The 27,084-nt window shown below is 64.0% G+C and overlaps 1 protein-coding gene across 2 annotated transcripts in view; it reads right to left on the bottom strand.

Annotated features, from left to right (window-relative positions):
- Positions 1–366: 366 nt before the first annotated feature.
- ZNF536 (zinc finger protein 536) overlaps positions 367–27,084 on the bottom strand; it is a 90,112-nt gene continuing 63,394 nt past the window's right edge. The window contains exons 3-6 of one of the 2 annotated variants that reach the window (XM_045579823.1): positions 14,299–14,451; positions 5,478–6,253; positions 4,784–5,447; positions 367–714 (exon numbers count right to left, since the gene is read on the bottom strand). In XM_045579823.1, coding sequence (XP_045435779.1) covers positions 707–714; positions 4,784–5,447; positions 5,478–6,253; positions 14,299–14,451 — 1,601 coding nt within the window. In that variant the 3' untranslated portion in view covers positions 367–706. Of the gene's footprint in view, positions 715–4,783; positions 6,254–14,298; positions 14,452–27,084 lie in introns of both variants that reach the window. The other variant, XM_036432733.2, reaches the window with a different exon arrangement.

Genomic DNA, 27,084 nt, shown 5'->3' with positions numbered 1-27,084 from the left:
GTCACGCCCCGCACCCACACAGAGGGACAGGGGTTCCCGGCACACGCCTCCGTCCGGGGACACCTCCAGCCTCTCCTAACTGCCGAGCACGCCCGGTCCCCAGGGAGTGACCCCGGCACACGACCCCCCCCCCCCCCGCCTCTGCACGCGGGGCCTCAGCCCGCTTGTCTGTGGGCCGTCCTGGGTCTGACCCGCACGGGTTCCCGGACGCCGGGCCTGACACCCGCCACACCCGCACCGTGACCCGTACACACGAGGGAGGGGCCGCCGCACAAGCACAGGACACGGACACGGGACCTGTAGGGCTGCCAGGGGAGGGACCGAGCCCGCCCCCTCGGCAGGCCTTTCATGGGAGGGGGGTGGGGGTGGGGGGGAAGGGGGGAGGGGGGGACCTGGAGCACCGGGAGGCACAGGGGAGGGAGCCCTCGCCCTGCACACCTCACTCAGGCGTGGCAGACGCAGGGCGCGGGGACACGCGGGGACACGCGGGGACACGTGAGGACACGCGGGGACACGGGGGGCGGAACCCCGCCTCCCGCTCCGCGTGTACGTGCTGTGGGGTGGCCCCGGGCACCCCCCTCGCCAACAGGACTATCTGCTCAGCACACGCGTGCAGCCTTTCTCCTCCTGACCTGCGTGGGGCGGGGCGGGAGCTGCCGGGGGCAGCGCGACAGCAGGCCCGTCCAGCCGGACCGGCCGGAGCGGGTCACTTTCCTGCAAGAAAACGGCACAGGCGTTAGAGGCCCGGCCCCGGCCAGGGACTGACGGGGGCGGGACCACAGGGCAGTGTGCGGGGGCCGCCCGCCCCCGCCCCTCGGCCGGGCAGCAGGAGGTGAGCGGCGGGCGGCCAGGCGGGAGGTGCGGTCAGCGCGGTGGGGTGGCGGCGTGTGGAAGCGGCTGAGCACACAGCAGCGGGACACGGGGAGGGAGGGCCTGACTGGGCAGCTGGGTGTGGCGAGTCCAGGCGGCCGTCAGGCCCCCAGGCCTTCGGTCCAGCACCGCGGACGGAGGTGCCACCGCGGAGCTCAGCTGGGACACACACACACACACACACACACACACACCCCGCTCAGGACAGCAATGGGGTCACTCGCTCCTGGTCTGCCTGTCCCCGGAGAAGGTGTCTGTTCTGACCACAGTCCCAGCATTCTCGTCCTCCGCCAACCCCCGCAGTCCTGGGAGGGTGGGAGGGAGGTGTGTGTGAGTGCATGTGAGTGAGTGAGCAGGTGTGAGCGTGTGTGTACGCCTGTGAGTGTGTGCATGTAAGTGTGCGCACCTGTGTGTGAATCAATGCATGCGTGTGTGTGCATTTATGCATGTATTCACACGCCTGCGTGTGTTAGTGTGTGCATGTGTGTTCACACATGTGGTGCATGTGGGCTAAACCAAAGAGCTCTGCTGCTCCCTGGCTCGGTCCTGGATCCGAGGGGACTTGGACAGGACGGCAGAGGACGGCGTCCAGACCCCGGAGCCGGCCCCCGCGGGCCAGGGACGGAAGGTAAACAAGGGGAAAGGCCACCGCGTCTGCGGCTCAGACACTGTCCGTGTGTCTGTGCTGAGACGGGGAGCAGCCCGCCTGGCACACACAGCGGGTTCACACCACGCTCTGCCAGCCTCAGGGCGCCCTCAGCCCAGGCATTCCAGTCCGTGCACAGGAGGAGGGGGGAGCACAGGGAGGAGGCGCCCTTCGGAGGCTGCCCTGGCACCCCCACTCCGCACAGGGAGCACTGGGCTGGGGGGGGGGGGGGACGGGGAGCGCCTGCCCAGGGCCTGGTCTCGGGGGCCGCCTGGCGACAGCACCCATGCTTCATCCCAGCAAGGGTGTGCGCTAACTCACTGCACTGCTCTGGGCCTGCAGGGCGAGCCGCAGGGACCCAGCCCCAGGCCCCGGACCACATGAGGAGCGGGCGCCCCACAGGGAGCACCCAAGTCCACAGGAGGGAGGGGAGTGCTCCGCCAGGTTCGGGCACGCCAGGCTCCGAGCACGCCAGTCCACGGAGGGCGCAGGCCTCGGCCGGGAACACAGCAGGGCTGCGAGGCCAGGCCTCAGCCGCCATCCGCCCTCCACACACACCGGAGGCAGGGAGTCGGGGCCGGACAGAACGGGCCGAGGGGAGACGTGGGACCCTGGATTCTCGGCCAACACCGGCCCCTCTTCCAGTGACGCCCACGGGTGTCAACGTTCAGCTACTGTGGGTGCTCCCTGTGATGTGCCCCACAAAGCCCTCTGCCCCCCCCCCGCCCCGCCCACGGGAGCCCAGTGGACAGCGATCCCGTTTCCGGCCGGACACGCAGAGGGATGCGAGGGCCGGGCCTCCTGGGCGAGCTGAGCACAGGGTCGGCGTCAGGCCTCGCCCAAGCACCAGGGCAGGCCTCCACGGCCTCCCTGGGCAGAGCAGGGCCGGGCCGCTTCAGCGGGAGGGGGGGTGCGGGGACAGGTCCAAGAACCCCACACCGGCTCCCAGAAACCAGGGGCTTCCCGCTGGCTTCTTCCCAGTGCGGGGAGCAGGGGCCGGCCTCACCGGGGAGTCTGTGTGTCAGAGCTCCAGACCCCGGGGGTAAAATATTCCCTCTGCCCTCTGCCCTCATTTTCCTCCTTCCTTCCCTCCTTCCTTCCTTCCTTCCTTCCTTCCTTCCTTCCTTCCTTCCTTCCTTCCTTCCTTTTTCCCTCCCTCCTCCCTCCTTCCTCCACTTACCTCCTTCCCCCCTTTTCTGTCCTTCCTCCCTCCTTCCTCCCCCTCCCTTCTTCCTCCTCCTTCCTCTCTCCTTTTCTTCCTCCTCCTTCCTCCTTCTTCCTCCTTCCTCTCTCCTCCCTCCTCCCTCCCGCTGGGAGGTCAGGCACAGAGCTCCTCCCCGCCGCCTTCATCCCCTCTTGGGGAGAAACTGTAACTTAGGACCCAGATGCTGCTGCCCAAGGGCCGAAGGGGTGACCAGGCAGAGGTGCACGCGTTGCAGGAACCGGGGGCTGCGAGCTGCTGTTTGGGGGGCGGGGGCGAGCGGGGCCTGGAGCTCAGCTCAGAGAAAAGGGTTCGAGACAGAGCAGGCTGCTCCCAGGCAGGCTCCCTCTCGCGGGTAGGAGGGTGGGAAATTGATGGGTAATATGAGCTCATTTCAATAATAAAGAGCTCGGGAGTGCGCCCGGTTTTGATCTTTTCCGAAGCCTGGATTCCTGGCAGGGACCGGGTCCTACTTAGGATCTGACAGCACTGGGAATGGACTTACAGACACATCCCAACCAGTCAACGGAGGCGCCCTCACACACGGACAACGGCGGAAGGCAGACGTCCACCGCCCTGCTCCCCAGAAGGAAAGGGGGGGCTGGCCTGGCCACATCCTCTCCTCCTCTTACACCCGCGTTAACGGCTCCCAAAGGAGGGGCCTGTGTGGCCAGACGAGCCTGCAGACCACTCAGTACAGGGGCTGCAGCATTGGGGGGCTGGCAGCTTTGGGGGGCTGGCAGCATTGGGGGGCTGGCAGCTTTGGGGGGCTGGCAGCTTTGGGAGGCTGGCAGCTTGGGGGGCTGCAGCATTGGGGGGCTGGCAGCATTGGGGGGCTGGCAGCTTTGGGGGGCTGGCAGCATTGGGGGTGTCAGGAAGCCATAGTGGTCTCTGAGAATTCAAAAAGTCTCTCTGACGGCTGGTGCAGCTCCTCGGGAGTTAGGAAGGAGAGGGATACATGTCCATCTCAAGTACCAACCAGTCCAGCTTCCCAAACCCGTGTGCGCAAGGACGTCAGGTTCAGAGGCTGCAAAATACGCCCGCCTTCCTGTCTTCCTCCCTTCCCTCCCTTCCCTCCTTCCTTTCTTCCTCCCTTCCCTCCTTCCTCCCCTCCCTTCCTCCTTTCCCTCCTTCCTTCCCTCCCTCCTTCCTTCCTTCCCTCCTCTTTCCTTCCTCCTCCCTCCTTCCTTCCTTCCCTCCTCTCTCCTTCCTCCTCCCTCCCTCCCTCCCTCTGTCACAGGTGAAGTCAGTCACAGACAGAAGATGGAAGGCACCGCCCTTGGTCCCTGGAGAGGCCCATGGGGCTGAGCGTCCTTCCTGAGAGGCTTGCCCACGAGGCCGCCTGAGCCCCGGAGGAGGCCTGGACCCCCGGCCCAGCCCGGCCCGGCGCCTCCGTCCACCAGAGCCCTGTTGGCCCCATTCTAGGCTCGGGCGCCCCGGGAGCCGTGCTCTCCGAGGAGGCAGAGGCGCCGGTTCTAAGCAGAGCGGACACACGGGGTCACCACACGGGGGCTGGGGCTGCGCATTTCTCGCCGGGACAGCGGACGGACAGGTGACGAGACAGACGGACAGAGGGCAGCAGCAGGGCAGAAGGCCCGGGGCACGGTCCCAGCCGCTAAAGGTGAAGCACAAACGCCCCGCAGCCCCCACCCCACCCCCGTGTGGAGACAGGTCCCGGCTCCCGACTCGGGTCCGTGTGAGGGGTCAGCAGCCTGGCGTGCGCAGGAGGGAAGCGGGAGAGGGTTTGCTGGGCACAGCGGGGGCACCGTCCCCTCCGAAGGCGTCAGTTAATGCTGAGGAGTTCGCATGCTGCCGCGTCCCTTCCCCTGCACGTGCCCTTCCCCTCCAGGGGTTCAAGATGGGGTCCCTCCCCCGGAGACCGCCCGGCCCAGGGCCCGGCCGTGCGAACGGCAGTCCGAGCGGCACCCCCAGGCCTGGGGGCGGGGGGCTCAGATGTCCAGTTCAAAGTCCGCCAGTGCGTCAGTCCGTCCGCCCGCCCGTGCTTACCGAGCGCAGGCTCAGCCCGCCTGCCGGGAGAGGACCCGGAGGAGGGTTCTAGAACTTACCGCACACGTCCGGCCTCTTGGCGCATCCCGAGCCGGCGGCGCCCCCGGCGAGCCCGTTGAAGGCGGCCAGGCCCTCGGCGCTGTAGGCCCTGAGCACCGACAGCATGTTCACCGGCTTCTCCGTGGCTGGGAGGAGCCCGGGGCTGTGCCACGGCTTCTCCGACGCCAGGCCCTGGGCGGGGGCGGGCTGCGGGGCGCCCGTGGGCAGCGGGCCGTCCCCGCCGTCGCCGTCCTTGCCGAGGGCCTCGGGCTGCTTCCTCGCCGCCTCGGGCTCCGTGTCGACCTCCTCGTCCTCGTCGTCCCCCTTGGCGGAGTCCGCGTCCTCGGAGGAGGCGGCGTCGGACAGGCCGTCGGCCGCGCTCTTGTCCGCGGGGTCGGGGATCACGATGGGGGCGTCGTCCTCCGGGGGCGCCGTGCCCTCGGGCCCCTTGCTGGGGCAGGAGCTGGCGGCTCCCGAGCTCCCGGCGCCGCCGGGGTACAAGCCGAACTGCTTGTAGAAGTCGGACGGGAAGCTGCAGAACGTGGCGTCCACGTGGCCGGGCCACGGGCCGCCGCTCGGCTCGCCCAGGGTCTCCGTGGCCGGTCCCGGGGCCGTCTTCTCGGGAGCCGCGTCCAGAGGCCCCGCCAGGGAGGCCAGGGCCGCCTCCTTGCCCGCCTCCCGCGCCTGCTCCTTGCCGGGGCCGGCCACCCCCGCGCCGGGGTCCCTGCGCCTGGCCCGGCCCAGGTGGTTGGCCTGCAGGTGCAGCGCCATGAGCTCCACGGAGGACGTGGTGAAGGCGCAGAACAGGCAGCCGTGCCACGCCACGCTGTCGCGCACCGTCACCTGGGAGCCGGGCAGGGCGGGGGCGTCCGGCCGCACCGACAGGTCCAGGGGCTCGTACTGGGACTTCTCCGGCCTCCGGGGGGGCGCCTTCCCGCCGGCCCTGTCCTCGCCGCCGTCCGCCCCACGCGCCCGGGCGGACGGGGGCTCCGGCGGGGCCTTGTCCTTGGCGGCCCTCTCCCTGCGCAGGGAGCCGAGCACGAAGCTGTCCATGAAGGCCTGCAGGGAGCCCTGGAAGCTCACGCCGTTGCCCGCCAGGCCCTGGTAGGCTCTGCCGGCCTCGGAGAAGTGGGCGCCCTTGGCCGGAAGGTCGCTGCCTTTCGGGGCGTCGGACGGGGGCTCCGAGGAGGAAGACAGGCTGCTGCCGGCCGGGCCGGGGTGGTCCCCGGACGAGAGCGCGCCGGCCGGCCACGGCTGGGCGGCAGGGCCCCCCCGAAAGTCCACACCAGGGAGGCCCTTGAAGGCGCCCCTCAGCACATCGGGCCTGAGGAACAGCGCGGCTCTGCCGGCCGGCTCCTCGCGGGCGTCCGGGCCGGGCAGGGGCCCCGCCCCGTTCTGCCGCTCCCGGTGGTGCCGCTCCAGGTGGTACTTGAGGGAGGCGGACTGGGTGCCCGCGTAGTCGCAGTGCGGGCACTTGTAGGGCTTCTCACCTGCCGGGGCGGGCACGGGGAGGGGGTGGGGGGGAGAGAAGAGAGAGAGTTTATCTCGCTTTGCTGCTCGCCAGGCTGGAAGGAGCAGAGCCTGTTCTTGGACACAAAGCAGCGCCAGCTAATAATTAGCCGGAGAACAACCGCTCGTTAATAGGAGAATAATTCGTGCTTTCCAGCCTGTCTAACGATCCCGTACCATTGGGGACTCCTCAGGAATGACATACTGTCCACACACAATTAGCCATCTCTTTCTTCATCTAACGTGGGGAAGCGCTATAGGTTTAAAAGCTATGATTACGAAAATTAAGCGTGATAATTCCAGCCGCGGCGATGGCGAGCGCGCAGGTTTGGGGAGGACGGCGTGGGTAACGAACGGCTGGCGCGGCGTGTTCGTGCGCACCACCGCCCTGGAGTTTGTTTGAATTATACACATGGAAACCATCTTTAAACCTAAAAATTTTATGGCCCTGTTACGCAAGACTGAAATGAGTGATTTAAGCCTGGCTCGCAGTAAATCACGGATATAATTAGCAAATGGCACCCGGCGCAGGCCATTCATCATCATCCGGAGGGCGCCGGCCCGGGGCGGGGAGAGGCAGGCCCGGCTTTGTTTCCAAAGAGAGATCCATAAATACCGATTCCCTAAAATATTAACGCCGTCCCCGCGCACGCACGTGAAGACGTACCGTTCAGACCGGGCGCAGTTCATAAAGCTTAAAAGAAAACGAGTAATAAAAGGGGGCAAAACACACTTAGCGGCGGCGTCGGGAATTAACGTTATCTACTGGTCTGCGCAGGGCCCTAAATTTGTCCTAATGGCGAGCCCAACGCCGTGGCAGTAAAGCGCGTAATTTACCTGTAATAGGCGCTTTCGAGAGAATAAAAACCGCGTTAAGGGGCGTTTTAAAACATATAAGGCCATTTCCGCGAATTAAATATTTATTTCAATTCCGCACCCGCTCCTGTTGTCCCCGCCTCCGCAGAGGAGACGCGGGCGCGGGGGGCTCGGGCCAGGTGCGCCGTGGGCCCGGGGGACAGGAGACGGCGCACACGCGGGTTTAAATCAGTGGCTAGAGCGTCGGCCTGAGGGCTCAAGGGTCCCAGGTTCGATTCCGGTGAAGGGCATGTGCCTTGGTTGCGGGCACATCCCCAGTGGGGGTGTGCAGGAGGCAGCTGGTTGATGTTTTTCTCTCATTGATGTTTCTAACTCTCTCCCCCTCTCCCCTCCTCTCTTTAAAAAATCAGTAAAAAATACATATATATATTTTTTTATTTTTTATTTTTATTTTTTTAAAGAGAAAAGAAGGGACGCAGGCTTCAGGCGCTGCCTCCACGCCCCACCTCAGCCCCCTGGGAGGCCCAGGATCAGGTCGCCACCGTTCTCGGGACAACTCACCGGAGACCAGGACGCCTCGTGGACGGAGCTGGGCCGCGGGGGGCGGCGGCCGGTGCAGCCCAGGCGGCAGGGCTGACCAGGACGCAGGGCCGGGCTGGGGTCGGGGGCACCGGGGCCGGGTGAGGCCCGCAGGCGCTGGGTGAGGCGAGGGCTGCCGCAGAGCACACCGGGGCAGTGAGGTGCGTCCGTGGCGGGGGCTGCAGAGGGAGGGTGTGGCCGTGACCGTGGGCCTGGGCGGGGAGCACGGGGCGGCACACGGGAGCTGTGGTCCTGACGCCCTAGGTCAGGGGCAGGGCCCGTGGGAGCATTGCTCCAGGGTCCTGGGCGGTCCTGACGCAGACAGGGGAGGAGTGCGCTTTGAAAGAGCAGAGTGAGCTGAGGAGTTCGACAAACTGCCGACACTAACCCCCTCCACGTTCAGAAGTCCCGCTGCCGCCCGCCTGCCGCGCAGCCTGAGCTGGAAACCGGGTGCCGCTCCCGGGAAGGGGCTCGGGGAGGGAGGGCAGCTGAGCGGGAAGGCCCTGCCCCTCTGCACCAGGACGGGCTGAGAGTGAGGCTGGGACCAGCTCCCCGGGGCCCACGCCTCCCACATCGGGACCTGTGCCTCCTCACCTCTGGTGTGGGACACTGGAGCGTGTGTTCTCGGAGGTCTCCTATCAGCTCTGAAACCCGGAGACACCCGGGTGCATGCACACTCACACATACACACCTGTGCACACACACACACATCTGTGCGCGCGCACACACACAAACACACACACACACACACACACACACACCTGTGCACACACACACACACACACACACACACCCGGAGATACCTGTGCACATACCCAGAGACCTCTGTGCGCGCGTGCGTGCACACACACACACACCCTTGTGCACGCACACACACACACAGAGACCCCTGTGCACACACACACACACATACACCCAGAGACCTCTGTGCCCCCACATACACACATACACCCAGAGACACCTATGTGCACACACCCCACATATAACCAGATGCCTGTGCACACACACACATACATACACCAGAGATGCCTGGCACGCTCGTGCGCGCACACACACATACACACACACACTCTCGTGCATACACATCTTACACCACACACATTCCATACACCACACACACATGCATGTGCGCACACACACAAACCATACAGCACACACATCACATAACATATGCACACATGTGCGCACACATCATGTAACACAGAGACACACTGGCGCGTACACCCCCCTCTTCCATTTGGCCAACAGACAAATGTGAGCCCACCTGTGCTGAGAGCTACTGCCCAGTCCACGCCACCCACCTGGCCACTGGCTGCAGCCTGGCAGGGCTGGTGCCAACGCCTGGGCGTCTGCCCAGGAGACAGCCATTGGCGCCCAGCCCCTCCCGTCCAGCAGACCCTGCCGGGGACTCAGAAAGGTGTTCCCTGTGCAGCCGCGTGGCCCCGGCCGCCCAGGCCCGGCCAGCAGCGCCGCCAGCTGGGTGACTGGCCACGTAGGCCTCACGTGAGTCCAAACCCACCGGGGGGGCCCCTCGGGCTGCCCCGCTTCTCAGGCGCCTGGGACCCTGATGACTGGGACGCCGTCTGCATCCGCCTGGTGTGGGAGCCTCCCTCCCCCGCCTTCCCTCCAGGCTCACCTCCGGCTGCGAGGCGGCGGGCAGACCCCGCGCGCTCCCACGGGGCACCACCACTCAAGGCCAGCCAGCTGTGGACGGCGGCCGCTGATGCTCTGGACCCGTGGTCCGCAAACTCATCCATCCCAGAGCCAAATACCAGCAGCACAACGACTAGAATTTCTTTGGAGAGCCAAGTTTTTTAAACTTAAACTTCTTCCAACGCCACTTCTTCAACACAGACTCGCCCAGGCCGTGGTGTTTTGTGGAAGAGCCGCACTCCAGGGGCCAAAGAGCCGCATGTGGCTCGGGGACCACCGTTTGCCGACCACGGCTCTAGGCAAAGCCACACTCCAGTTTCCTACAGGCAGCTCCCTGGTTTTTAAACGCTGGCAGCTGCCTAAACACGTCCCCAAATGTTGGGGCCACAGAGTCCCCTCCGCCAGCCGGTCCGGCTCCAGCGACCCTCTGAAGGCTGCGCCTGGAGCGGGGGGGCGGTGCGAGGCCAGTTCCCCACCCACCGAGGCAGTCAGCGCACCGGGACCTTCTCCGGGAGACCTCCCACCTTTCCAGACGCCGCCGCTTGGAGGAGTGCAGCTGGAACCGGGGTCACAGCCTCCGCAGCCCCTCACTCAGGGGGCGGACGCAGGGGTGGGAGCATCCAGCCCGCGGGCCACGTGAGACCCTCGAAATCGCGGGGTCTGGCCCTGCCGAGGCCCAAGGGGGAGGTGAGTAGGTGTTTGCCCAGAGAGAGCAGGCGAATGTCTAAGCCAGGGGTCGGCAAACCACGGCTCGTGAGCCACGTGCGGCCCTTTGGCCCCTGGAGTGTGGCTCTTCCACAAAACACCACGGCCTGGGCGAGTCCATGTTGAAGAAGTGGCGTTAGAAGACGTTTAAGTTAAAAAAATGTGGCTCTCCGAAGACATGTCTGTCCTCGTGCTGTTGTTATTTCCGCACGGCCGTAGCGTCCCCCTTCGGAGCCTCGTGGCGCCGGGTCAGCCGGAGCGAGTTCCCCAAACCGCAGGTGGGCCCGGTCGGGTCCCTCAGGCTTTGGGAAGGGCCTCCTGCTTCCCACGTGTCCTTGCTGGTTCCCGTCTGCTCTGCCGCCGGCTCCCGCGAAGGGCTTCCAGTTGGCCAGCGAGGGGCGGACGGTTGCCCGCATCCTCGGCGGCGTCTCCTCGCTATGGGCTCAGCCTCCCTCCGCCCTCGCTCGGCGGCGAACACCGGGAGAGACAAATGCGCGGCGCCTTCCCGCGGCAGCCCGGCCCGTAAATATAAATTGTGCGCTGATTCCCCCAAAGCATCCATACGTTGTGAACCTGGAGACTCCGCACACAGCTGCTCCGCGCTGAGCGGTGGCTTGTCCAGAAGGGGACAATCTGTGTCTCTAATTGCTGTCACTGGAGCCCAGATTCATTAGGCGACTTCCCCATTAAACGTGAGCGTTAATTTGTCTGATGAAATATCGCCGCGGCAGCGTTCATTAGCCGTGCCCGTGGACGGCGCCGGCTCCTGCCTCCGACCGCGGTTAATCCCGCTAACGGGCACCGCCCGGCTCGGGGTGTGCGGGCAGAGGCACGCCCTCACCTCGCCGCGGCAACTCCTGGGGAGGTGTGGACCCTGCCAGGTCCTTTCCACAAGAGTGTGGGGCGTCCTCAGGGCAGGGACGGGAGGGGGCGGAGCAGGGAGAGCGCGGGCTCCCGGCTCATCGGGGGATCCATGGGGTCCAGAATGTCGCCTCGGAACAAAAGGGTAAGAGGATCCTCTCCTTTGGGGCAGGGGGGTACTTTCCCCCTTTTTTCCATCACCGCGCAGGGGGCCGGCCCGCTAAGCCCGGCACATGCACTCTCCTTCCGGACGAGGAATTGGCAGAAGCCGGCAGGCTAGCCCCACGATCGGCAAACTCATCCGTCCACAGAGCCAGATACCAACAGCACAACGACTGGAATTCCTCTGAGAGCCAAAATTTTAAAACTTAAACTTCTTCTAACGCCACTTCTTCAAAAAAAAAGACTCTGAAAGGCCGTGGTATTTTGTGGGAGAGCCACACTCAAGGGGCCAAAGAGCCGCATGTGGCTCACAAGCCGCAATTTGCCGAACACCGGGCTAACCTATCTGATTCGGATCAGCCCAGGACAGCGTGTCAAACAGGAGGGAAGCGCGGGCTCCCAGGGGTGCATGGCAGAGCCAAGTGGGGGCGGCCTCCGGGCCCGGAGGGTCCCTGGCCGCTCCCTCCACAGCTGGGAGCCGTGCCAGTCTCGGGGCCACGCCGAGCTGAGGTGGCCCGCTCACCTGCCCAGTAAGGGGCGCGGGGGGACGGGCAGCCGCTGAGTCGGGGAGGGCGGACACGGGAGGGGCCCCCCTCTGCCCACCCTGTCTTCCCACCAGGAGGAAGGACGGTGGACAAGGCCACCACGGGGCCGCCCCCCACCCCACCGGTCACAACACGTCGGCGACATGCTGACTGTCTCCCGCGCTCCTGCGGGCCCAGGAGGACACGTGTGTTCTCGCTCACAGACTCCTGGCCGGGAACACAGAAACGGGAGGGGCCGGGGACAGGCGCCCTGGGCCGTGGGCTCAGTGGCCGCCAACGCTCCGCTTCGCTTCGGTTCCTGGTGCGTGTGGCCTGACGCTCACACCGCCGTCACGGATGGGCCGCCGCCTGCTCAGCCCCCACGCACGCGTGTAAGCGCCTCCCTCCTTCTTTGTTCTTTGATCAAAAGGAAATCGATCTCCATCTGGGAACGATCCTGCCTTTCGCACTCGGCCAACGCTGCTGGGGTGTGAGGGGCCGTTTCCACGGCGTCTGCCACGGCCATCCTCGCTCTGGGCGCTCCCAGAATGCCTCTGCCACGGCCGGTGTCCTTGCTTCTCCTGCGTCCCCTGGGGCTGAGTCAGACATTTCGGGAGAAGTTTGTGAAGCGGGAAAACGGCGCCTGGGAAACCATTCACGTTTCCCACGCATTAAAGCGTCAGCAGCAGCACCCACCTGCTTCTGTCCAGGTCTGGACGGCCTCCTGGCGGCCTCGGTCCGCTCCCCGGAATGTTCTGGGAGCATCGCTTTCCCGCGGCCAGCTGAGGGGTCTCCCACGGGGTGGGCAGGCTCCTGGGGGGAGGCCCTGGCCCTCTCTGCTGCCTCCCAGGCCCTGGGGGCCGGGGCCACGGCGGGAGGCACAGCCATGGTGAGCCTGGTGCAGGACACGTGGCCAGGTCTCCCCTCCTGGGACAGGCCCGTGGCGGGGGCCCTGGGGGACTGTCCCCATGTCCTGGCAGGATGGGGGCCCCCCGAGCACCGCACAGCCTCGGGGACCCGGCTTCCCGGAGGGCAGTGCTCCTCCGGAGGAGTGGGGAAGGCAGAGGTCACAGAGAAGGGGCGTTGGCGCCACGTTCTGGGGGTGCAGACACCCGCAGGCGGGGTCCCGGCCTCAGCGCGCTCCTGGGCCGGTCTGCCGCCCGCGGCCGGCTGCCCTGTGGTTCCCGATGGTCGGTGCTCAGCCCGCCTCTCCCATCGGACCAGGGTCCCCGCGGCCCCCAGCCCCTCAGCAGGCGGCCCCAGCACCAGGCCCGGCTGCAGGAGGCAGGCCTCTCAGGGATGGCCAGGCGTGGGGCACCCATGGGTGGCCCCTGGGACCGAGACATCCCAGCCGTGGGACAGGGCACAGATGGCCAGCCTCTCATTCTGCAAACAACTGCGCGCAGGGTCCTCGGGGCGAGAGCGGAGGGAGATGGAGCGGGGCCTGAGGGTGCCGGACCCGTCTCTCAGAGATCACTGTGGCCACCAGAAGGAGATCATTCCAGGCGGGGGTCCGTGGGCACGGACATCCTACAGCGGGGCCAGGCCCCCGCCCTGGAGGGACAGACAGGGGGACGGGGAGGGACAGAGCCACGGTGCCCGCTGGGCCGGGTCCCAGGGCCAGGCCTCGGTGGAACCTGGCTGTGGTTTCGGGGCTCCCTCCTGGCCTGGGGGGGGCTCACTGGGAGGGGACGTCCCAGGGGCCACGCTCCCAGCCCCCCGGCTCTGCGGGAAGCGCAGCCTGGCCCACGCCGCGGTCCCGGGGCTCCCCCACCCCGTCAGGGAGGTTGGGGGCAGCAGGCGAGGGCCCAAGGTTCGCCGCTGCCACTGCTCTGAGGCCCGCGCCCCGCACACCCTGCCGGCCCTGAGCTGTATTGATTCCCCGGGAAACAGACCACAATTATTTCTGAAAATGGATGGCATATTTGTCCACCCTCCGGAGCAGCCCAGACTCCGATAGATAAAGCGTCAGGAGGAAAATCAAAGAAAATGGAGGTGTCCGTAGCGCGGATAGATTTTTCTTTCTTGTCGGCCACGTCCAAGGGACTCGCAGGAAAGCAGGAACCGGGACGGACGGGCAGCGGGAGCCACCGTCAGGCCCCGGCCCGTCCCCCATTGGCCTAAAAGCCCTCGGTCCTTGTTCTCAGGAGACACAGCCTCCCTCTGCCGCCCCGTCTGGCCCACCCCAGGTTCGGGCCGGAGCCCCAGCGGGTGAAGCCAGGGAACAGCGACAACCCCTTTCACACATGAGACAGTCTGACCCTCAGCGCTGTCACCCTCTCTCCTGCCCCATGGTCCCCGGGGGCCGTCTGGGGGCCCATGTCCGTATCTAATGAACCGACAGGATCCCGGGACACGTGGCCAGGTCTCCCGTCCTGTGACAGCCCCGCAGTCCTGGCAGCCTGAGGGGCCCCCCCACAACCCCTGGTGCAGCCTCGGGGACCCAGCTCCCCCGGGGAGGAAGGTGCACCTCACGGGCCTGCCATCTTGCACCCCAAAGGCCGCTGGTCAGTACGAGGTTCGGATGGGCCCTGAAGCAGCAAGAGGAGGTGCGGCCGAGTGCCCAGGTCCCCCGGCCTGCACACAGACCTGGGGGGGGAGGGTGAAGTCCGTGCCCAGGGCCTCGGTCGGGGTCAGTTCCCTGCACGCAGCTCCCTGTGCCCAGGCTCTCGGGAGACCAGACTGAGTGACCCTCGGCGCGTCCCGGACGGGCGGCCCCGGCTCACCTGTGTGTATCCGCAGGTGCACCTTCAGGTGGTGGGACGTGCGGAAGGTCTTCCCGCAGTACGGACAGTCCTTCATGGCCGAGCCCAGGCTCCGGTCCCGCAGCAGCGCGGGCGGCTGCACGCCGGCCGCTCTCCCCGCCTCCTCGCCGAGGTCTGCAGCGGGGGAAACGTTGGCACGTCACTTCACGCCCGTCAAACGCTGTTCGCACCCGAACCGCCAACGCCACGCAGAGCCACACGCGTCGACACCACACCTGTCTGTCTCGTTCTTCTAAATCTGACAGAATGCTGACAATTCATGTATTTCCTTGTTATTCTCCAAAATTATTTCATCTTTCCTATCATCGTCTTAAGCAGCATATGGTACCTTTATATCGAACTGAATTAAACAAGAACAGAAACAGCTGTGTCAGCAGCTGGTCGGATTTCTCCTCTTGCTTAGCTCCTATTAAATATAGTTTTCCCCCAAAAGTTTAGCAACGGAGGGGTTTGGTTGGTGGTGACTAATTTATAAGAGGGGCTGGCGGGAGAGTCTGCCATGGGACTGAAGTCGCTTTTGCATCGTATGAAGCAACCAACGAAGAATGGAAAGCGTGCCGGCCGAGCCCACAGGCCTGCCGGCCAGGGCCCCGCAGGGGGCAGGAAGGAAAGGGCCCGGGGGTCCTCCCGCCCAGGCCGGCTCCTGCTGGGCTGCTGGGCCCTCGCGGGCGGGAGAAGCCTGGAAAGGCAGTTCCACAGTCCGCCCGCCATCAGCAGGGAGACGCGCCCGCGGGCCCGTGCAGACGTGGTGAATCCCCGTCCGCGTGGAGCCCGCAGCACAGCGGTACCCGCGCCCTCCGGCTGCCGCTCCTGGAGCCCGAACCGTCAGACGGCGGCGCCGGGTTGGCAGGCAGCCGCCCGCCGCGTGGATAAGCCGGGCTGTGACATGCAGACAACGGTGGGAACTTCGAGCGTTTGGAGAACATGCCAGGGCAGTGGTCGGCAAACCGCGGCTCGCGAGCCACAGGCGGCTCTTCGGCCCCTGGAGTGTGGCTCTTCCACAAAACACCATGGCCTGGGCGAGTCTGTGTTGAAGAAGTGGCGTTAGAAGAAGTTTAAGTTTAAAAAATTTATCCAAAGTAATTTCAATTCTTGTCCTGTTGATGGTTGGCTCTGTGGACGGATGAGTTTGCCGACCACTGCATCAGGGCGAGGCCCGAGGGGGCAGCGGGAGCCGTGTGTTGGGGGTGGACAGAGGGGGCTGCACTGACCACCTCACAGACCCGATGCTCTCCTGCTGCAGCCCCCAGCCCCCCTGGAGGCCTCACCTGGACCCCCTGGGGTGACCACAGGCCTGGGCTCTGCGGAGAGCAGAACACACATGTTCCACGTGAGCGGTGGCAATGCATGTCGCTGCCTCCTGCAGCACCGTGTGTGGGCTCCACGCAGGCCCACAGGCGTGAGCGGGACTCGGGGCCCTGAGCTGGACGGGGGCAAGCGTCCTGGGCTCTGAGGCTCCCTGCAGACACTCTGCGTGGAGCTCCCTCTGCCTCAGACCGCCCATGACGGCACGTCACCATGGCAAGTCCCGGAGGGCTCGGGGGAGCCCTGAGCTCCGAGCCCTCTCACCCGGGAAGCTGTTCTGAGGGCCCCGCCCAGCACCAGGTCTGGGGGCCTCTCACGTGTGTGCAGACTCCCGACGAGGGCCGTGGCTGAGGGCCACGGGCACCGGAGGCTGAGCTTTGCCTCGGCAAACCCGTGCCGCCTGCAGCCGGCAGGGGCCCCGCACCCGGGCGCCCGTCTCCCCGGTGCCCAGGAGAAGGATGGTTCAAATAGCGGCAATGCCCGCTCCTGCCGCCCGCCCGCCCGCCCGCCCCTGCCCTCAGCACGGGCTCCGGCCTCCCGCCTCCCTCGGCCTCTGTGCTGGGACCGGGAGGTCAGTGACCACCAGTGAGCCGCCCGCTCCCGATGGCAGCGGCCCTCAGCCGGGTTACAGAGCACCAGGCGCCCGGCGGCTGTCTCCGGAGAGAGGTGAGCTGTGGGGCTTTTCACCTCCTCTCCCTCACCCAGGGTCTTCCTCCCATCGCTTCTCAGCGCGAGTGGGAGGCAGGGGAGCAGGGAGGGAGTGGGAAGAGGAAGGAACATCTATATGAGGGACACATGGGCGGGCTGCCTCCCTCCCAAGCCCCGACTGGGGCCGAGATCAAACCTGCAACCCGGGTGCACGCCCCCCACTGGGAACAGAACCTGGACCCTTTTCTTTTTTTAAACTATGTTTTTATTGATTTCAGAGAGGGCGGGCGAGGGAGAGAGAGATAAAAGCATCAATGATGAGAGAGTCACTGATCGGCTGCCTCCTGCACGACCCCACTCGGGATGGAGCCCACAACCGGGGCACGTGCCCTTGACCGGAATCGAACCTGGGACCCTTCGGTCTGCAGGCTGATGCTCTATCCACTGAGCCACACCGGATAGGGCTAAAAAATATTGTTACTGATGTCAGAGAGGAAGGGAGAGGGAGAGAGAGAGAGAAACATCCGTGATGACGGAGAATCAGGGACCGGCTGCCTCCTGCAACACCCCATCCACACTGGGGATCCAGCCCGAAACCCGGGCCTGGGCCCCGACCGGGAATCGAACCCTGAGCCCGGCCGGCAGGGCAGGAGCGGGTGTTTGCCGCTCTATTCCTGGGGCCCTCGTGTCCGTGATCTGCACGTGGGCACAGCCCCCAAGTCTCCCCCCAACAGCCCCAGTGGCACCGTGGGGCCGTGGGCCAGTCAGACAGGAAGGAGGGACGGGATGGAGCAGAGCGAAGCTGGGGGCCGGTCCACGTGGCCCCGGCAGCCCCGGGCGATGAGCACAGATAAGACCGCAGCCGGGAGGTTCCAGCGTGTGTGTGTGTAGGGGGGGGGGGGGGGCAGGGGGCGCCGGGCTGTCGTCATGCGGAGGCTGGCCTGGCCCCCTGCCTTTCATCTCTCCGCCGCGGACATGTGTGGCCCAATAAAGGGAATACATTTATAAGATAAACAGCCTTCGCTGCAGATTTAAGAATCTAATTTCCACTTTACACGGAGATGGGATTTTTTTTTTTTTTTTTTTTTTTTTTTTTTTGAGGGCCAGAGGCCCGTGGCGTTTACTCTGAGACTAAATCCAAGTAGAAAAACAAACTCTGGGCGACGATGAAGGGGACGGTGGGTGGTCCCGGGAAGTGTCCGTGAGCCAAGGGCCGGGACGGATGGCTAGGGACACCGGCCAGGCTGTGTGCGGGGACCGCCCGCCCCCGGGGCCGCTCAGAGGCCGACTCCGCAGCCTCGCCCCCCGTGTGACGCCCGGGAGAGGCCTGAGCTCGGCCGGCGCCCTGGGCGCCCTCCCGCACCTCACCCCCCCAGCAGGAAGCAATCCGGTCCTGGCTACAGACGGGGTCTCCACCCCCCAGGGAGCAGGCGGGGAAAGGAAGGGGCAGTTTAAATACCGAGCTGTGGTCCTCGGTCGGACGCTGGTGGGTGGAGCCTTCTAAGAACTGTCCTTCCCACAACCTATTTCTCCCTCGGGCAGATGTGTTCCCCAGGCCTTCCAGGGACGGAAGGACGTGTAGACGGAGGTCAGCCTCAGACCCCTCACCTGCTCCTCGCACCCTGGGTCCGCCCGGCCCCGGGGTGGCCCTGGGTCCGCCCGTCTGCAGCTGGAGGCCGTCTCCTTTCCCTGCCTCCCTGGATGGGGAAAGGCTGGGGGACTCCTGGAACCCCACACGCCCCGCACTGGGGACAGAGCCCACACCCCGGTGTTAATCTAACCAAGAATCGAACCGGTGATCTCCTGGTTCGCAGGTCGATGCTCATCCTCTGAGCCACACAGCCGGGCTGGGACCCTGTGCCCACAGTGCATCTTGGGAAGATTTCCTTTCAAAACGATTACAAGGAGGATGTTGGTGGTGTTGATGGTGATGATTGTGATGATGGTGGTAATGATGATAGTGATGATGAGGTCATAGTGATGATGAGGTGATGGTGAGGATGGTGGTGATGGTGATGGTGATGATAGTGATGGCAATGATATGATAATGTGAGGATGATGGTGGTAATGATGATGGTGATGATGAGGTCATAGTGATGATGGTGATGGTGATGGTGGTGATGGTGATGGTGATGATGGTGATAATGGTGATGATGGTGTTGATGGTGATGAGATGATGGTGATGATGATAAATGGTGATGTTGGTGATGGTGATGATGATGGTAGTGATGATAAGGTAATGGTGATGATGGTAGTGATCATGATGGTGATGATGGTGGTGATGATGGTGATAATAATGGTGGTGATGGTGATGATGAGGTGATGGTGGTGATGAGGTAATTGTCATGATGATGATGAGATAATGGTGATGATGGTGGTGATCAGAATGGATGATGATGGTGATGATGGTGATACGTTCATGCAGTGACTGGAGAGTTTTCTCAGCAATCTCACCCAGATAAAGTAGCTGTCTGTATTCCTGAGCACTTAGCTCTTTATACCATGAACTAGCATGGTATTTTGTTTTATGGAATTTCTAGTATAACAGTAAATACATTTTCCTAGATGAGTTGTCAATTCGAAAAGAGCCTTGTTTAAAAAGTACCACATAAGTCTGAATCTCAACTCATTAATGAAAAAAACAAAACTATTTTTGGTGGCTACAGGGTGAACAGGACATCAAAAAATTGCATCTTTCTTCATTTATTTGCCCCCACAGAGCAGCCTCTAAAATCGTCCCTGGGGAGAGGAAATGGCTCTTAGGAAAAAGTCCAAAAGAATGCACAGCTCCTCTTAAAAGCTTAACACTTTCCCTAATTTTAAAAACTTTAACACGAATCGACTCAAACGAGACAATGGTTGCTGTGGTAGAGATTCCCAGGTGAGCGTTCCCATGTTTGTTTTGTTTTGTTTTGTTTTTAAGTTACTTTAAATGGGTGGTGTGTGGGGACACTGTAACATCTCTGTCAACAACCCTATGGAACTCTGGGAAGGCCAGGCCCCGGGGCCTGCTGCCCTGGTGTCTCTGCCGCCTCATCAGCTCCCAGCGTCTGATGGCCATATATAGTCATCGCGAAAGCTACACATGAATATGGATTGGCCAAGTGTTTGTTTAAACACAGAGATATTTCTGTCCACTTAGGGGAAGGCCAGAGCCAGCTGCCCTTCGGGTCTCCGGACCGGAGACAGGACGGGGCTCACGGGGACCCCCCCGCCAGCTCACCAGCCCATTTCCGTGTGTCCGGGGCGGAGGTGGAGAGGGGGTGCTCCCGCCCGTCGCTGCCTTTTTTCACCTTTGACCCACACTCAACACTGGGCATCTCTGCGTTTGGCAAGATAGGGTTTCGGGAACTGGGGAAATAGGTCATAAAAAGGCTAAAGTTTGGAGAGAAAAAAACTCGCAGAAGATACCGGGATCTCAAATAGCTTCGCTAAAGCAACATTGTGATGAGTTAAGTGAAAATGAATCAGAAACACATGGATTAAATTTCCCTTAACGTACACAAGGCTCCGGCATCACACTTCGGGCCAAACGTGTCCCTGGTTTTACGGAGCCCAGGCCCGCTCCCAGCCGCCGGGAGCGATGGGGTCTTTCCGGGCGTCCTGAGACCTGCGCAGCGACATGCCCTGCGCTGCCGCGTGCCCTTTCTGCCAGGGCCCTCGGGCTGCTGTGGGTGGCGCCCTGGGCCCCACTTGGGGCCTGACCGTGGGCGCGGCAGGCAGGAATCGGGGACACCTGGTGTGACGGGTCTCCTTGGGCTCTGCACCTCCTCTCCCCCCTCTGGGCTGGGCAGAGGTGCAGCCTGGAACCCACCCTGGACACAACTAGGGTGACCATGGCCCGAGCACCGAGCAGGCCCACCATGGCCCGGGTGGGCGAGGATAGCAGGCCGGAGCGTGAGGCTGGAGGGGGCCAGAGAGCAGCGTCTGGGGGGCGGAGGAGAACCTGTTAGGGGAGGAAAGGCCCTGGGCCCATCGCTCTCTAGAACAGCCCCCCTCTTTCTCAGGGTCCTCAGCCCCGCCCACATGGCCCTCTACTGCTCTGACCTCACTGCCCTCGCCCTCCGCCCCCTCCACAATCCTCAGCACCCAACTTCTCTCCTCCTCGGACCTCCGAGGGGTGGGGAACGTCCGGCTCGGAAGCCCTATAAGGCTCGTGAAGTCACCGGGTCACCATCAGGGGGAAGTTCCTGGAATGTCTGATCAAACAGAGCGGCTTTTTTATTTACTTACTTTTTAGTTTATTAAATACACTTTTATTGATTTCAGAGAGAAAGAGAGAGAGATAGAAACATCAATGATAAAGAGAATCATCGATGGGCTGCCTCCTGCACGCCCCCTCCTGGGGATGGAGCCTGCAACCCAGGCCTGTGCCCTGACCGGGCATCGAACCCTGACCTCCTGGTTCACAGGTCGACGCTCAGCCCCGGAGCCACTGGCCGGGCAGCAGGGTAATGTTTGAGGGCACGACTGGGAATGGCCTGGAATGACGCCATAAACACCCCAACGGCCTGGGCAGGAACAGGGTTCCCCCTCCCCCCACCCCACCCCGGAGCTAGGCCCAGCCCCCCAGGACTCTCCAAAGACCCCTGCTCCCCGAGGGGTCCCTGAGCACCCCGCCATCTGCAGCGGCTCCCCACGCCCCGCTGTGGGCAGCGCCCTCTGCTCTGCTCCTTCCCGCTGCCGCCTCCCTCTGCCTGCTCTGACCTGGGGCGGCTGCTCCCCTCCGGGCCCCACCCGGCCCCACACGGAACAGGAGCCGCTGTGGGCGGCTCGTCCCAGCACGTGTAGACGCTCAGGTCAGGACAAGCTTTTAAACCTGCACCTGCTCTTCTCGGACAATGAGAGCGTCCGAGGGGGCAGCAAGCTGGAAGTCTGAAGCTGAGGTCCGCCTCGGGGGAAGGACCCGGGGCCCCTGCAAAACCTCGGGGACGCCCCACAGTGCTCAGCAGCACCCCCAGGGGCTGTGGTGTGACGCCAGCGGGACCGGCAGGGGTCGGGGTGCCCGGGGACTTCCTGGGGGAGGCGGCCTCGGGGCCTCCGGTTCCTTCCGTCCGGGAGAAAGGAGCCACAGCACCGGCTCCACCAGCACGGCCACGGACCAGCTTTCTCAGGGAAGGGGTAGGGGTGCCATGGGGGCACCTTAGTCTCCCCTTCCTCCCTCAAACCGAGGCCTCGCCGCCCCGAGGAGACGTCAACCAACCAACGAGAATGGAGAGACCGATATCCTCCAGCGAAGCCACCCCCGATGGCCCCAATCGCTGCAGAATACCTGGTGTGCCTTCCCTGTCCACAATCTAAACTGAGGACTTTTTTCTTCCTTTAAAAGAAAGAAGACAACTAGAGAAGCCTCTACTTCCAAATAGAGCACAGATTTCTCCATAATTTATTTTCTTACACACACACACACACACACACACACACACCATACCCTATAGCTTTTAAGATCCTTTTAAGATAATTTACAGCTCCTCTTCAGGGGGAGGAGAAGATGGGGGGCGGATCTCGCCTGCGGGTTCCCAGGAATTCCTCCTCCTCCTCCCCACGCGGCCCTGAGACGCTGACGGAGCTTTTGGAAATGAACGAGGTCCCTGGCTGCCACCTGTGGGGCCGGGTTTGAGCTCGGGAAGGCGGGGCGGGGGACCAGGCCCCCCGGGAGCGGGGTCCTGCCAGGTCCTCTTTAAACACAGACGGCACCTCGGGGTCCCTCTCAGTTAAGGCAGGTCCCCCCCGGACGCCGGCCGAGCCTCTCGCCGGAACCGGGGGGCCCGGCTGCTCCTACCGCCGCTCCAATTACTGTAAAAGTCACCGGCGCCTCTGAACCACAAATATTGACAGTTTACTGCACAACACGCTCCTGACATTTGAAGGTCACGCGGTACAAAGCACGGGCTCTGTTCTCGGAGCGTGGGGAACAAAGAGATACACGATAAGCAATTACCGCGCCGACGCCGGGTCCATGGGAGGCGCGGGGCCGTGTCGCAGGAGCCGGGCGCAGCGCGCTGCGGGGCCCGGGGCTGAGGGATGCTCGGGGACGGCTGCCGGCGGGGGGGCGGGGGGAGGACAGGCCTGGGCGTGGCGCGCAGGGGCCCTGCCCACCCCACCCCCGATGTCGGGTCACAGTGCCACTGGGCCGCGGAGGGCCGGGCCTCACTTCCCAGCCAGGCTCCCCAAAGCCACTGCGCACAGCACAGTCACGTTCGGCCTACTTTCCTCGATGGTCTGCGTGCGGCTGGAAGGAATTTTAAATATAGATTTTTATTGATTTCGGAGAGGAGGGGAGAGGGAGAGAGACAGAAGCATCCATGATGGCAGAGAATCACGGATCGGCTGCCTCCTGCACGCCCTACCCTGAGGATCAAGCCCGTAACCCTGGCCTGTGCCCTGACCGGGAATCGAACCCGGGACCCTTCAGTCTACAGGCCAAAGCAGCCGGGGCTGGGTGCATCTTTAAATTCCTTTCAGCCAGGCCAGCTGAAGTGGCTCAGAGGGTGAGCGCTGACCTATGACCCAGGAGGTCAGGGTTTGATTCCCGGTCACAGCATCTGCCAGGTTTGCGACTCCATCCTGTGTGGGGCGTGCAGGAGGCAGCCGGTCCGTCATGGATGCTTCTCTCTTCCTCCCTCCCTCTCCGCTCTTCTCAGAAATCAATACAGATAGAAAAAGAAAAAACTCACACCCAGTCCCAGGCTGGTGAGCCCTCGCTGCCCATCCCCAAGGCTGTGGCACCCACACAGCCCCAGACACCCCGCACAGGCGCGGCCGCCGGGCACAGGGAAGACCAGCGCGGGGTCCCCGAAGGCTCTGCGGACACGGAGGCCATGGGGGAGCTTCTAGGCACCGTCTGCTCCCTGACCCTCCCCGGAGGCTGCTCAGCCCCGGCCCCTTCCTGGCTGAGGCTGGACGGAAGGGCTTCAATGACGGATTCAGCCCGTCGTCGGCAAACTATGGCTAGCAAGGCCCCTGGAGTGTGGCTCTTCCACAAACTACCACCGCCCGGGCGAGTCTGTGTTAAAGAAGTGGCGTTAGAAGAAGTTTAGGTTAAAAAATGCGGCTCTCCGAAGACATTTCAGCCGTGGTCCTGTTGATGTTTGGCTCTGTTGGCTGATGAGTTTGCTGACCACGGGGCTAAGCAAAGACTTCGGGGGAAACCGGGTCCCGCCCCCGGGGGCCTGGAATCCCGGGCCAATGACACGGCCGCTCTGAGGTTCCGTTTCCTCATCCGCAACCCGGGCCGGTCTCCATCCTCCCTCCCCACGGCGCCGGGCGCAGGACGCGCTCCGGGCACAGCCGCCCCCCAACGCGTGGCCCACGCGACATGCGAGGGGGCGGGGGCCTGGGGGCCTCAGCGCCCTCCCCACCTGCCAGCTCCAGGTGAGGCAGGGACAGGGGCAGAACTAGAATACTGGGGACCAGCTACGACGACGACAGGAAACGGGAGCCTGCTCTGTACGTGACGGCTCTGTGCTGACCAGGAAGCACCCGCCCACCTGCGGGAGCTGTGTGCCCGGGGCCTGGGCGTCCCGTCGGACACGGTCCCTCCGCCATCACAATGGGGGGATGGACACCTCGGGGCTGACACAGGCTCATCCAGAGGCACCTGCTCTCCGCAGTCCCTGCCCCTGGGCCTGACACCTGGTCCGGGGGCGCCTGGGGGTGCCCGCCCTCTGTGCCCCCCCCAGCATGACATGTCACCTGTAAAGATCACCCCGCACCCACGTCCCCCCGCCTGTCACTCCTCATCCCCGCATAATCTCGGTCCTCCTGCCCCGTGTAAGCGCCAGGCCACGGCGGGGGGCAGAGCAGATTCTGTGGGTGACCTGCTCTCCCCGCTGCCGGCAGGATCGGGGTGAACGCTCACAGAGGACTCAGCCTGTCTCTGCGCCACGGGCTTGAGCCCCCACGGCGGTCGGTGACAGAGGGCGCTGCTCCCCGAACAGCCTCGCCCCGAGTCGTCCCTCTGAACCCGCGAAGACCAGGCGGGAACCCCCCCCCCTCAGGGCGGAAACCCATTCGGGCGCCAAGGGAGCTTCGCCTCCAAGAGAGTCTCCCGTCCCAGACGGAGCCGGGCACCGGGGAGTCACCCGACGCCCGATGGATGGACACGGAGGGCCGCGGCCTGAGAACATGTGTCCCTCTGCGTGCACCGTGAGCGCCGCGCACCGGGGAGCAACGGGCACACCGTCCCATGAACACAAGCCCTCCGCCAGCACGGAGCCCGGCTTCATTTCCTAAAACTTAAGGCGCGGGGAGGGGACGTGTTTATTGGCATTAAATCCCGGGAGCGGGGCCTCCCTCGGGGAACACATTCCTGCTTCCGGAAGGCAGGCCCGGGCGCGTGTGCTGTCTCTTTAAGGAGCCGCGCCGTGTGGGGGGGGGGGGGCGCGGAGGCCGGCCCACGTGGTCCCGGGGTTGCTATGGTAAATATGCATCTTTTATTGAAAAGTAAACAGGGGCAGGAAACAAGTGTCAGCTGCCAGCTCGGAAGTCACTGGCATCTTTGAGCTGAGCCGAGGGACCCGGGCCCTTCTCGTCCGACAGCCCCCGTCGCAGGCTCGCCGGCCGGGACCCAGACGGGGACCCTGTCACCTCGGTGCCCGCCTCGGCCACACCGGGTGGTGATGGAGACGTGAGAGGACAGATAAAAATCAGCAAGAAAAAAAAAAAAAATGGGTCCAGCTGTGCCCAGCACAAACCTCTTTCTGGAGATGTGCTGCCGGCTCTGGCCTCGGCCCCGGGCACAGACAGGACAGTGTTGGGGCCCCCAGCCCGGCCGGTGCGATTCCCGGTCAGGGCACATGTCTGGGTTGCGGGCTCGGTCCCCAGCAGGGGGCGTGCAGGAGGCAGCTGATCGATGGTGATGTTTCCATCTCCCGCTCCCTCTCCCTTCGTCTCTCTCTAAAATCAATAAAAACGTATATATTTTTTTTGAAAGTAGGACCCAGTGTGAGCACCTGTCTCAGAGCGAACCCCTCAGGCTCTGGGGAGCCCCCAGACCAGCCCGAAGGAAGGGGACCAGGAACGAGCTTCCGAGGAGCAATGACAGGCCTCCCCGGGCGCCGGGAGGAGGAACAGCCGTGCCCGGGGACAAGGGACCGGGCTGGACCCTCGTGTCTGCCGCTGAGGGCCGCTCAGGACGCCGAGAGGGGTGGCCCCAAGCTCCGGTCCGACTCCAAAGGGCTCCTGAGCTAACCGGGCACACACTGTCCCTCACGGCCTTCACTTCCCTGTCTGAGGAGCTGGACACAGCCACGGGCACCAGGGAATCTGGGCGTCGCAGGAGACAGAGGGTGAGCTAGGCCTGTGTGCCCCTTAGACCCCGGTGGTTTCCACAGGCATGCCACCCAGATTGCTCAAGCATGCCCGATTAGATGCCAGGGACCTTTCCTTCTCCTCCCCCTTTTTTTTTTTTTTTTTCTTAAGTATTTTTATTGATCTCAAAGAGGAAGGCAGAAGTAGAGGGAGAGAGAAACGTCAATGAGGAGAGAAAATCATGGACCGGCTGCCTCCTGCACCCCCCACACTGGAGATCCAGCCTGCAACCCGGCCTGTGCCCTGACGGGGAATCGAACCCTGGCCCCCAGGTTCACAGGTGGACGCACAGCCCCAGGGCCACTCTCTCTGGCGTGGAAGATGCGCTCCCTGCCCGGGGAAGCCGCCCACACCGCACGCTCACGTCTGCCAGGCGCTGAGGGCGCCGGCCGTCACTGGAAAGCGGCCCGTCCTCGGAGCGCGCCTCGGGGTGCTGCTCAGGGGGTGTCTCCTTCAGTGCCGGCCACCCCGGTCCTGACCGTGACTGTGGGGCTCAAAGCGGAGGTGCACCAGCACGTGTGCGGTCTACACCTCGGCCGCATCGGCTGCGATAAATCCACCGCAGGCCACCGGGCGCCGGCTCACTGTCCCCTCGCCCGGCCAGCACACAGGCCTGGCCTCGGACTCCATGCCCAGTGGGGGGCGTGCAGGAGGCAGCAGATCCATGACTCTCTCATTGTGGATGTTTATCTCTCTCTCTCTCTGAAATCAATACATATTTAAAAATCAAAACACAAAACAAAACAAAAAAAAACAGCCTGGGTTCTGAGGTGGGGGGGGGAGGGCGCGGGCAGGGAGGGGGAGAAGGCCAGAGTCTCCTACCTCCCCCCTCCCCGCCCCCAGCCCACAGAGCACAGGGAGCTCCCAGCGGGGATCTGCGGGAGAGTGGAGGGGGCGTGGCCAGGCCTGCGCTCCTCCTGGGGGACGCCCCTTTGAAAACCAGTGCCATCCAGTGCCATCTGCTCAGCTTTCAAAGGCAAAGCCGACCCTCTCAGGGGTCCAGGATTGATGCCAGGGGAGAACCCTACCAGAGTCGCCATGCCCTGGGGCTGGGGAGGGCTCCCCAGCAGCCAGGGGCACCCAGGGCACCCCAAGCGGATGGCCAGAGCCCAGGGCCCAGGGCGCCCAGTCCCCGCTCAGGGGCCTCCTCGGCCCCCGCAGGGAGGATGGCGCCGGCAGAGGCTCCGGCATCGGAAGGCTCATCCCTCCCCCAGCTCCCCTCCAGACCGCCCCTCCCGACCCCGACATCCAACGCCTGCCTGTCCTGTGGCCCCTCACAACCCACACGTGGGGCGCCCGCCCCGGGAGCCACCCACACACCCAGCTGGACCCCGAGCCCGGCCGAGAGCCACGTGGACACACCTCCCTGTCTGTCTGTCTGCCTGCCTGCCTGCCTGTCTGTCCCTGGGCCACTGCCCCCAGGGCCCTGTGCCCTTGCTCATCTCGTCAACACAGCCGGAGTCTTGGGTTTCAGGACATTTA

This window comes from Pipistrellus kuhlii, unplaced genomic scaffold (assembly GCF_014108245.1).
Source record: "Pipistrellus kuhlii isolate mPipKuh1 unplaced genomic scaffold, mPipKuh1.p scaffold_m20_p_117, whole genome shotgun sequence".
Classification (NCBI taxonomy): domain Eukaryota; kingdom Metazoa; phylum Chordata; class Mammalia; order Chiroptera; family Vespertilionidae; genus Pipistrellus; species Pipistrellus kuhlii.
This window is presented reverse-complemented; position numbering and strand designations above follow the sequence as displayed.